We start from the raw sequence: 12892 nt of genomic DNA, 5'->3' as shown, positions 1-12892 counted from the left end.
TGGTGAAGCAATCCAAGTGTTCACTGATAAATGAATGGATAAGCAAACTGTAGTATATACATACAATAGAATATTATTCAGCCTTAAAAAAGGAAGGATATTCTGACATATGTACATCATAGATGAAACTTGAGGACATTACATTAAGTGAAATAAGCCAGTCACAAAAAGACAAATACTGTATAATTTCACTTTTATGAGGTACTTAGAGTAGTCAAATTCATAGAGACAGAAAGTAGAATGGTGGTTGCCAGGGGCTAGGAGGAGGTGGGAATGAGGAGTTATTGTTTAATAGGTATAGAATTTCAGTTTTGCTAGATGAAAAGAGTTCTGGAGTTGGATGGTGGTGACGGTTGCATAACAATATGTATGTACTTAATACCACCGAACTGTACACTTAAAAATGGTTAAGATGGTAAATTTTATGTTATGCGTATTTTACCACACAAAAAAATTGAAAAATAAAGGAAGCAGATTATGTGGTTACCAGGGGTTGGAGAGGAGGGGAAATGGGGAGTGACTTCTAATGGACAAGGTGCTTCTTTCTGAGGTGAAGAAAATGTTTTGGAATTAGATAGTGGTGATGGTTGTACAACTTTGTGAATATACTAAAATCACTAAAGTATACATTTTTAAATGGTGACATTTATGGCATGTGAATTATATCTCAATTTAAAAAATAAAAATAAACCTCTGTTCTCATGTACTCGGGCAAAAAATATTGAGGTGAAATTTATATAGAGTAAAATTTATCTTTTTAACATGTAGTTCTATCGGTTTTAACAAATGCATACAGTCATGTAACCACCACCTCAATCAAGACACCGTTCTCATGTATTTTGAAACCCCATTCCTTCTTGCAAAAACCTGGCTTGACTCCACTGTTCCAGTAATCTCTTTCCTTTTACTTCCCCAATCCTGGTATGTGGTCTATACCCACTATCTCCTCTTCATTCTCCTGTCTTAATCCCGTACAATCTAATTTCCACCACTGCCACTACACAAAACTGTTCCTTTCCCCAACCTCATTATTCTATCAACGATCCTGTCAATATGCCAGTCTACTAAATTTGAGGCTTTGAAGTGATCTTTGATACTTTCCTCTCTTTTATTTCCCTTATCCCATTATTAATTTATCATCAATTTTAAAAATAAATTTATTTATTTATTTTTGGCTGTGTTGGGTCTTCATTTCTGTGCGAGGGCTTTCTCTAGTTGCAGTGAGCGGGGTCCACTCTTCATCGCGGTGCGCGGGCCTCTCACTGTCGCGTCCTTCTCTTGTTGCGGAGCACAGGCTCCAGAGCGCAGGCTCAGTGGCCATGGCTCACGGGCTTAGTTGCTCCACGGCATGTGGGATTTTCCCAGACCAGGGCTCGAACCCGTGTCCCCTGCATTGGCAGGCAGATTCTCAACCACTGCACCACCAGGGAAGCCCTCACCAAACTTTTTGATCTTTTTTTTCAGTATCTGTCACATACTTCCTTTCTCACAGCTACTCTTATTTCACACCTTCACCCCACACCTAGATTACTCAAATAACATATAATCCTTCTTTCAATCTATCCTGCACCCTCTTTCCAGATTTATCAACTGATATAATTCATGTAGAGCACTTTATAAGCCATAAAGCAGTATATAAGTGTAATGTACTATATTCTTAAGATAGAATTGTTTCAAGTCACCCCTCTACTTAAGAATACACAATGAATTCTCATTGCCTAAAGCATCAACTACTCTATCCAATGTCCCTCTAAGACAGAAGTTCTCAAACTATCTCGCTTCATGGTACCTTTAGTGTCCCAAGTTTTTCATGGCACCCTTAGGTCTAAAGAAATATGTACTGGTTCCAATTACTATTAAACGGTTATGTCGAAACAACTTAATAACTATTTATGTACTAAAATTTAGGGTCCATTTGAAAAATATATGTATATATTTTAAAAATATTTCTGTTTCAATCTTAAATAGCCACAATTACTTATAATGGAATGGGTACGCCTGTTGGATATTGTACAACTACTCAAACCTTGGAGTCAAACTGGACACAACTTCCCTCATTTCTTATTCAACATTGATTTTTGGTAATACTTGCTTTTTATCACAGCAATCATAAAAAACCCAGATTCACAAAGATATGATATAATCAAGAGGAATGTAAACATTTTTTACCTGAAAGTGGGGTGCTACCATAACAAATACCTAAAAATGTGGAAGTGGCTTTAGAATTGGACAGTGGGCAGAGGGTGGAAGAATTGGAGGAGCATTACAGAAATTGCCTGATTGCCTTGAATAGACTGTTGTTAGTACAAATATGGATGTTAAACACCCCACTGGTGAGGGCTCAGAAGGGCAGAGCATGGTCGAGAAAACACAAATTTCCTCAGAGTATATCTAAATCATTGTGAACAGACTGTTAGTAGAATTATGGATGTTAAAATTGTGGCTGGTGAAGGCTCAGAAGGAAATGAGGAACATGTTATTGGAAAACTTGAGGGAAGGTGATCCCCGTTACATACTGGCAGAAAGCTTAGCAGAATTGTGTCCCACAGTTAGGTGGAAAGCAGAACTTGTAAATGATAAAATTGGAAATTTAGCTGAGGAGACTTCCAAGCAGGCTGTTGAAAGTGTGGCCTGGTGGTTGCTTGCTGCTTATATAAAATGTGAGAGGAAAGAAATAAATTAAGGGAAGAACTGTTGAACAAAAAGGAACCAGGACTTAATGATTTTGGAAATTCTCAGTTTATCCAGACTGCAAAAGATGCTAAAATTTAGAAAGATGCTCTAGAGAAAAAGCCAAGGCAGTGGCTGGACAACCTTTCGCTAATATCTCAGGAAGATCAAAAGGTCAAAGTATTCAGTCACACAAAAAGCTCTCTGAAAAGATTAAACACGTGAATCAGATCTCCACCACCATCTCAGCAGAAGCCAAGAACAGAAATAGGATTATCTAGGAAAGACATGTCAAGAGTCGCTTGTCTGATGGAGTGAATATCCATGATACATACTTGAGACCCACAAGGTTCTTGAGAATGGTATACAAGGACAAAACTGCTAGATTGGACTGAAAGGGACAGAGAGAGTATAAATGAAAGAAGGCATTTAGACCCCCAAAACTCTAGAGTTAAGAAACAGGCTGATGAAACTACTCAGCTACAAATACATGCATGCTACCTTTCAAAAAAAAGGAAAAATGAGTCTGTGGGTGGAGCCATGAGGACAGAGAACAGAGCCTTAAATCCAGAGGGTGGAGCTGAAAGCCCCAGAAGAGTATTCCCAGGCCTTGAAATTTAATGGAGTTAGCATGGAAATTGCTTGGAATCTGTGATTCCTTTTTCCTTCATTTTTTCTCCCTGTTTGAACTGGAACATCTATAACTGGTATCCTATGCCTGTCCCACCATTATATTTTGGGAGTAAATACAAAAAAAAAAAAAAGACACACATCTGCAGATGGAGAGGAATTTTACCTCAAGATGCATCAGACCCAGAGTATCATCCATACCTGGTTTAGATGAGAAGATTTGGGCGTTCTGAGCTGATGACATTAAGAGTTTAGACTGAGCTGCTGTAGGAGTTGAGACTTTTGGGGATGTTGGGATGGGGTAAATGTATTTTGCATGTGTGATGTAAGTGGATCTTAAGGGGCCAGAGGGCAGACTGTAGTAGCAGAAAAATGGTCCTCCAAAGATGTCTATGTCCTAATCCCTGAAACCTATGAATATATTAGATTACATGTCAAGGGGGAAATCAGGTTGCAGATGGAATTAAGGTTACTCATCAGCTGAACTTAAGATAGGGAGATTACCTTGAATTACCAACATAATCATTAAGGGTCCTTAAATTGGAAGAGTGAGGCAGAAGAGTCAGAATCAGAGAAGGAGAGTGATGACAGAAGCAAGGTCATCAGAGTGTTATGATGTGATGACCCAACCCACCACTGACGGCTTTGAATATGGATGGAGGAAGAGGGCCATGGGCCAAGGAGTACTGGCAGCCTCTAAAAGTTGGAAAAGCCAAGGAAACAGATTCTCCCTTAGAGCCTCCAGAAATAAATGCAGCCTTGCCAACACCTTGATCTTAACCCAGTGAGATCTATGATGGACTTCTAACCTACAGAACTCGAAGACAATATACCAGTGTTGTCTTAAGGCACTAAGTTTGTGGTAATTTGTTACGACAGCAACAGAAAACAATTTCTATTGCTTATAGGCAAGAGTCAATATCACTGTATTCCCCTCGAAAATTTTAAACATCCTGTGGCTCCTCTGTGAGTTCATTATGTGCACCTTGGCACACAGTTTGGGAACTGTGGCTCCAGGACAGGGGTCAGCAAACTACAGCCTGTAGGGCAAATCCGGGCCACTGCCTGTTTTCGTAAACAAAATTGTATTGGACACAGACACCGTTCATTCCTTTACTTATTGTCTACGGCTGCTTTCCTACTACAGCAGAATTGAGTAGTAGTGACAGAGACCATACGGCCCACAAAGCTTAAAATATTTATTTCCTGCCCCTTCACAGAAAAATTTGCCAACCCCTGCCCTAGGACAGGGCCATACTCTATCCATCTGACTTCACTCCCCTTCACTCTACTTACATCCCCTTATCCCCACTCCTCATATTCTTCCCACTCTGAGTTGCTGTCACTTAGCTCACGCTATAATTCCATCCTGGAATTCCCTTCCCTCCCTTTTCTAAACCTGTATCCTTTAAGCAAATCTCAAGTCATACCTTCTACCTAAAACCTTCCCTATCTGTTCTACCAGGGAATGCTTCCTATACCATACCACTTAGTTTTGATTGATCAAAGAGCAAGTTTATTGCTCTCTAAACTGTTTCGTGTCTGTGACAATCCGTCATTACAATTACACTGTGAGCTCCTCAAAGACAGCAACCATGTCTCGAATTTCTCTGGAAAACTCCACAAAATCTAGCCACTGTGCCATGTACCAGTGAGGTGTTCACTTAGTATGCATTGACTGCATTTCTTCAGCTGAAATTCACTCTAAAAATGTTATAAGTTTGAGCCCTGATAGTTGTAGCTGAAATCTGATATCTACAACTATTAAAAGTGATATTACAAATGATTCATTTGTAGACATTCCAGCAGTATGATGGCTGGTATCTCTTATAGCGGTTTTGAAATGTATAATAAATACTCTTAGGATGAGTTTGTGATAGCAGACAACCTTCTCTAATCGCCCTCTCAAATTCCCTTATATTTTAACTAAAGACTTTTTTCATTTAACATAAAATAAATTGAGTAAAAAGGGAAATGCTGCCAGAATTGGGATGAGTTATGCACACTTATTACCCTCAGAAGACTCTGTATGCAGGACAGTATACTAGTTTTCTGTTTTTAATAAAATGTGTAGCAGATATTAAGCTACTTAAGCCAGAAGTCCCATATGTTTAGCTGAATAAACCTACTCTCTATAGAATACCTCCATTTGGTTCCCCTGCCATCACCTCAAACCCATCATACTGAAACGAAACATCACAAACCAAGCATCTAATACCTCTAAACTTTAAAAGCTAGATTGGGGGGTGGTGGAGATGGCTTAAGAGGATGTTACATAATTTTTAATATCTAACATTTGGATTTCACAAATCTTAACTATTTGGTTAATCACCAGAAATTCTCTATTCCTTTCACTCAAGAGAAATAGAATGACTTGGCTCTGGGACTTTTGTCAAACTGATGTCATTCCTAAACTTTCACTCTTGTGAGTCAAGTCCTAGTCAAAGATCTCCATTATGTGCCAGACTCATATTTAAAAGACCATTTTACTTAAACTAAGGGCAGGTAGTTATTATAATCATTGAGCAGCCCGAGTGACCAAGAACCAATTACCTTGAAATTAATCTGGGGTTGTCATCCAAATAGTTCTCTGTCAAATACTAAACCTAAAATTCTTATGGTTTCATATAAATTAAGGCACAACATTTAACTAATTTTATTACAGTTTTGGACACACAAAAAAAGAGATTTGGGGAAATACTTTTCCCCCACTCTAAGAAAAGATTTGCTACTGAGATTTCTAGAAAAATGACACCAAATGTCCTCATGCCTTCTTTCTCCATCCTCCCAGAACACCCTTTGCCATTTCAAATACTTCCCTGTGCTTAGAATGTCCTCCCCCTCTTCATCCACCTAGCAAACTCCAATTTTTCCTTGAAGTTTAAGCTCAAACATATTCTGCTCTGTGAATCCCTTTAGGCATATTTAAAGCTTCTTCCCATTTGGCATACATCCCCCATTAAAGCAATTATTCTATAGGTATTTAAGTTTCTTATTTACATATATCTCATCCCATTTGTTCATAGGCATCAAGGATTCTTAACTTTCATTCTTATGTCCCTAATACCTGGCACAGAGGAGATATCTCACAATACTTGATGAAAGAAGGAATGTATGATCCATCCCTCCCCACAAGTTTTAAAACAAACTATTATATCCTGGCTTTAACAACTCCCTTCTTTGCCTCCTAAAAATATCCTTACTGGTTCAGCCTCAATGTCAAGTTCCTTTCTGATTCTTTATTGGTCTTACCTATTAAATCTAGATGCTTCCGGAAAAACACACGTTTTTCCTGCTGCTCCAATACTTTCCTCTCAATCTGTTCACTGGCTTCAAGGAAATCTTTCGGAACAAACTTCAAACTGCTGCTTTCCCCACAACATATTCAATAACTTCAGATCCACTCATCTCTTTTCATTAAGATCAATTCCCAGGCTCTTTGTTTCACCAAAGTATTTTACTAAATAACCCCTATGCTCTTTCCCTAATTTTTAAAGTTAAGGTTTACTTCAGTTGGGCTCCATACATCATGTATCAGTAAGCTTTTAATTTAAAAATCAAATCCTTTAATCTTGGAAAATAGATTTGAAAGGATTCTCAGTTAACTTATGTGGCTGGCTTTTAGAGATGATTTTAGAGGTTTCAGAGAATAGAATCATATCTGAACAAACCATCAGAAACACCTCAGGTTGGGAGTGACTCACCGGTACTCCTTGGTGTACTCAAAGTCTTGTTTGTTGTAGGCAGGTTTTAAGAAATTGCACTCAATGACTCCAATTACTCCCACACCTTCTCCATGAGTTGGCTTACAAGAAAAATATTAATTTCAACACTTACATTACTGTTGACTGCCTGGAGGCACTTCCTTTTGATTCTAAACAATAATAGAAAGGTTACATAACGTTCACGGGCAAGGAGAGGCCAGTAATATCTAGAGAAACACTGAGAATGTACGCCAATAGACTGCAAGTATTACAATGAACTGGAACCTCTGGCAAATTACAGGGCAGAGATTTTCAAACTGTGATCCATAGATTTCCTAGGATTTTCCAGGGATTAATAGCCATCTCTACTTCACCCACACTACCTCCACTTTCATCTGTTTTATATTATGGGACTGCCAGAAGATTTCACTTGAACAAAGAATGACAATGCTAAAAAAAATCAAGGTTATATACTTCTGTTCTAGGGAACTAAAACCAAACTCCATCTGAAAAAAAATTAAGGATGCTATATAAATCACACTCCATTAAAATAAACCATTTTTATATATGTATGCCACCAAACAACTGCTAAAGAGAGTCAGACTTGCAGTATTATTAATTACAAGTTGATACAAGAGATTTTTGGATTTAAAATCATTTTTGTATACTTTAATGGAAGGAGCTGAGTCGGAGTGTAATTAGACTGGCAAACAAACAAGTTGTATAAAGATGATATAACAATGAAAAGCAATATAGGCTGAAAACTAGCTCTCCTGGGTCATATGTAACTTTGTCCTACTGTGTAATATAAAGCAGTTTATCATTCTTTGTGCTTTAGCAATCTTATCTGTAAAATAGGAATGAATGGGATACTTGCAGATATTACTACTTTAAGTTGTCATCAAAATTTTAAGATGATGGTAATATTTGTATAGTTCAGTTATAGAGTACTTTTGCATAATTTATCCCATTTAAATCTCTCAACCCTGCAAGTTGTAAGGTAGGCAGAGCAAGTAAAATTACTATCGTTGTTTCCATTTTACAGGTAAGGAAATTGAGCCTCAGAGAAATTAAACAATGTAGCCAGGATTACATGGCTTTTAGGTGGAAAAGCCAGGCCTCAAATCCTGGTCATAAACCACTACATTTTATACATCTTCCACGATGCCTTACTGTCTCCCCAAGAAAATGGAAAGAGCTACCTCAAACATTAATAAACTTATACGCATGGCAGAGTTGCTGGTGCTCTAATTCTACCTCTTATTAACAGCTACCTAGAAAATGCCTTCAGTAAAACTCCTGGGTTGATTGACATCTATGAAGAATGAGAAGTAGAAAGAGCTTTTGAACATAAGACAGCTCACTGGTAACATAGAATTCTAGGATCAGATTTAACAACTATCTCAAGATGAGTAAAAAGCCATTCATTAGTCTATCCCTTTTGCAAAATTTAAATCCTTTTCCTACTCTTTTCAGCCTCTATGACAGAGAAGCATTAACTACTCACCTTCACCTGGCATCCCACCTTCTCAAAAGACTTTATGAGGCGGTTGTTATGATACATCATTACTCCAAACTGGTTATTATTCTTGCAAGAGAACCCAAAAGTTATTTTCACCTGCTTATTCTGAGAAGAAAATCATTAAGGAGACAAACACCAGGAGCTTTAGCACACAAAATTTTGCACTATATTACAGCAAAACACATCAAACACCATTGTATGTAAACCGGTATAACCTTTCTAGAAGGCATTTTAAAAATCGGTAGCAACAGCTTTAAAAATATTCTTAACCTTTGAACAAGTAATTCTCTTTCAGGAATTTATCCTACAGAAACAGTCAGAGAAGACCATAAAGGTTTATGAGTTACAGAAATTTATCAGTGATTTATAATGGCTAAAAAAACATAAATAATTTAGATGTTTGACAATAAGGGAATGACTAAATAAATGTTGGTGTATCCACATGGTCTGTTGTGCAGCTCTTAAAATTATGTCTTTGAAAAGTATTTGGGAACATTAGGAAATGTTCAGAACAACAAGTTTCATCTAAAAATATATACTATAAATGTATACATGGAAAAGACTATAAGAAAATATATCAAAATACCATCAGTGATCTAAAAATTCATAAATCACAAAACGTTTCTTAACACTTGCTAACTGCTTAACTTGCTGCTAGGTAAGATACATGGTACAACACAGATTCACACAATTACATGCAATAAGGTAAGTCCGGCTAATCATACAAAACACGATGAAAGCAAAACCATGAAGAACAAAACCACTTTTAAAGGTAAAGGACAATAAATAGTCCTGTTGTAATATATTTCATGGGAAGAAGTTAACAAGCTTGGATAAATGAAACAAAGAGAACTAAGTATTATACATAAAACATGAATAATTTATGAGTTTTTAGCAACTCCTATTTGATTTAAAAACCAAGGTAATAGAGTGAGAAAGATAAAGGAGATAGAGAAACTGAGATTTTCATTAAAACAAATACTAAGAAATCTTCATGTCCAAATGAGTTAAATGAAAACTTATTTTTGTTACTTTTCCAAAAACTGATCTCCATTACCCCCTCTAAGTAACAAGCTACTTGCATCAAATCCATGTGACAAGTGGGTCAGGTATGATATGAAGACATAATACGAGTGGGTACATAACACAGTAATGTTTGGCTCAGAACATATAATGTTCTGGGCTCCAGAAGCTCAAATCAAATCTCAAATAAGACCCTATTCCAATGAAAAAACAAAACAGGGCAAAACTGCCCCAAACAAAAACCCAAAATTCTACACCATAAAGTTAACATTTTAAAGATAAAGATGGTCAAATTCTTTCTGTTGTATACTTTTAAATTCTAAATTATGGGGTGGAAGTACACTGGGGTAGGAGATTCCCCAAATTAGAATAAGGAGAAAGGACAAGAGGAGAGCAGACGCCTTTGCTAACTGAACTGAGGAATAAATAAGTCAGCATCAGTAATCTTTTCCCTCAGTGACTTTAGGGGAAATTTTATTAGAAGTTTCATTTTACTCATGCCTAGAGTGAATTCGTTTAGCCCAAATTCTAATAGGGAAAGGTAACCAGTTTAATGGGAAGGGAGGTTGAGAAGAGCTCAGGTACATACAGAATGCATGCATAGGAGGTACCCTGGTAGAAACCCACAGAAGAAAGAAGCTGGAGGTAGAAATGTGGTATATCCTGAGACAATAGTTGAAAGACACTTTAGACTGGCTCTGTTAAAACTATGGCACTAAGATCCTAGCTACATACAGTGATATTATAACTAATTTACCTACAGATGCTAACAATGTTAGCTCTGGCTTTGTTAAGTTAGGTTTGTTTAGGGCTTTAAAAAAAACTTTCACAGTAGACAAGGGTTGTGTTCTTCAAAAGGAGAAAATCAATCTGCTTATGAGTAACAACCATATGGCTATTTAAAAGGGAATGGCATTTTCTAATTTTTGGTCAGGGGAATAAAGACAAAGTAAGCTAGATAATGACTTTGATAAAGCAAACAGAGTGTGAACATGTTTCTTGGGCCAAGAGCTGAGCTTATTACTAGAGAATAAATTACAAGAGCAATTCTTCATAACTGCTTATGAACTCTCACCCTTTCAAAGACGTTTTTGACCCCAAAATCCATCAACAAAGATGGACCTAATTTCCAAAGCTCATCTTAAGATTTCCTCAAGTGCCTGAAATCCATTCCCAGGGCAATGGGGTGGGGTGGAGGGTAGAAGTGAAAATGAGTAATTACTTCTCTGAGTGGCTGTCAATATGAGAAGTACCAAGAAATCCATGTCAAATCTGTTGAAGATTTATCTCACCCTAGAAAATCAACTTTTAATTTCCAATCTCCTAACTTTTATCAACATAAGTCTGGACTTGTTACAGCAAAAATCATAGTATGTCCAAAAGATGAACAAGTTCTAGTCAACATTTTGCTTATTTCAATCAATGTAATATATATATAACAAAATTCCAGTACAAACCAAACAGTGTGAATCATTCCTTATAGCAGAGATTCTCAAACCTAGCTATTCATTTAAATAAATAAATATTTCTTATTAAAAAAAGAGATTTCAGAATCTACTGAACCAGAATCTCTAAAGTCTCAGGATACTGTATTATTTTAATAATTTCTAGTTGATTTCTGATAAAATTGGCACACAGATTGGCATTCAAGAAATACCTCCTTAGATACCTAAAATAGGGTTTGTACTATAACACATATTTTTAAATTGGAAAAGGAAAGGTTTCTGTTTTTCTGTGCCAACTTGGAAATCTAATCCTGAAACAAAGAGGTCAGCTTCATGTAGTTGTAAGGATACTGTGAAGGTAGGTTTATATATATCATATCCTACATTGGCCAGGCTCTTGGCAATCATCTGGGTAGTCACCTTCTTTTGACGCAGAAAAATTTTCATTCGTGGCTTCATATATAGAATGCCACAAAATGCCTATGGAACAGTGAAGGGAAAGTTATTACACAATATTGCCAATTCTACTGACATCCCTGTTGCTACCATCTACTGACTCTGCTAGCAACTGAGATCTAATCTGGGCAAATACTTGACTCAGTTTCTATACCTTGTTATTCTAAATCAACTACCACACTAAGTGCTGCTGACTATATTAGCTACATTGTTTCAGTGGAGACAGTGAAAAGGAATCCTAGCATAGGGTCAAAAGGTTGTCATCTTTATATAACTAAAGTGAGATCTTGTATTATAATATTTTCATGTTACAGGATATCTTACCTCTCATTGTTGAAGAAAAACCACTCTTACTCACCCGTAAAGAATACTCTGTTTCTGGCAGCTCAGAGGTAATGCCACCAGTCTCTTTTTCTTCTGTGCCAAAGTCTGATACCAGGATATCATACTGATCTGTATCAAAGTCCAACTCAGACTTTCCATCTTTATTTCTGGGTAAAAGAGACAAGTACCAATCTAACAAAAACTGGCTCCAAAGGACAAAAATGCACTAGGAACCCAAGAGAAAAGAAACAACATGAGCCAAAACTCAGATACCTATTTCTTTCCCTGACTACCAATTCAAAGGAACTACACATTACTTGCTTTGAAGATCACACAATATTTAAGGGCCTTTCCAGCCTAAAAAAATCTACTAAGTTTCATAGAGATGTGATACAAAGCACAGAAGGAAAGAAAAAAAAGGAAGGTGGGAATGTCTGTGATCCGATAAATCAAATGGATGCCAGCTATCCTCAAGGCAGGATCTGAAAACAGATCTCAACTTTCTGGGTATTGTTCGGTAGGTCATTCAACATCATTTCCCCCAAATGAATAGACAGATGAATCAAAACCTACTCTTTCTAACTTTAGCAATAGTATAAGGACTACTAAGATTTCCCCAGATCTAATTCTATTTCTTAGAAGGACAAAAAAAGGTTGCGACAGGAACAGCATATACTTGTTAGTCTTCTAGAATTATCATTTAAATATAATAGTACTCATATTGTTTTCCTTAGGACCATTTCTTCTTCTCATAATCCCTTTGGGTCACCTAAATATGGTCCATTCCAAGACCCTGGGCTACATCACTAAAAACTGCCAGGGAAAAAAGGCAAGACCTATCTTTGTTACTGGAAAAAATGCAAAACAAATGATAGGTTACAGAGAAAAAATACATATCAGAACAATGGTCCCCCAAATTTGTTCTGTGGGACAGCAGTCCCCCAAGATACTCTTAAATAAGAAATAAAGAGATAAATAAAGCCTGTATAATCAAATAAAATTGAGAAACAATTCCTGGCTCCCAGAGCCACCTCAAGCTCTAGGGATACCTCCCACATACTGGAGGTTTCAGAAGCTCAGAGCTGCTGTGTTGAAAATGTAGCTCCTTTTTCAGGGCT

At 36.9% G+C, this 12892-nt stretch overlaps 1 protein-coding gene across 2 annotated transcripts in view; it reads right to left on the bottom strand.

Annotated features, from left to right (window-relative positions):
* The window catches only part of MORC4 (MORC family CW-type zinc finger 4), a 50215-nt gene that overhangs the window by 23143 nt on the left and 14180 nt on the right, over window positions 1-12892 (bottom strand). For both annotated transcript variants that reach the window (XM_060138295.1, XM_060138297.1), the window contains exons 5-8: window positions 11809-11941; window positions 11346-11474; window positions 8512-8631; window positions 7005-7105 (exon numbers count right to left, since the gene is read on the bottom strand). In XM_060138295.1, coding sequence (XP_059994278.1) covers window positions 7005-7105; window positions 8512-8631; window positions 11346-11474; window positions 11809-11941 — 483 coding nt within the window. The remainder of the gene's footprint in view (window positions 1-7004; window positions 7106-8511; window positions 8632-11345; window positions 11475-11808; window positions 11942-12892) is intronic.

Source organism: Lagenorhynchus albirostris, chromosome X (genome assembly GCF_949774975.1).
Source record: "Lagenorhynchus albirostris chromosome X, mLagAlb1.1, whole genome shotgun sequence".
In the NCBI taxonomy this organism is placed as follows: domain Eukaryota; kingdom Metazoa; phylum Chordata; class Mammalia; order Artiodactyla; family Delphinidae; genus Lagenorhynchus; species Lagenorhynchus albirostris.
Note: the sequence above shows the minus strand (reverse complement) of the source record. Positions and strands in the feature narration are given on the sequence as shown.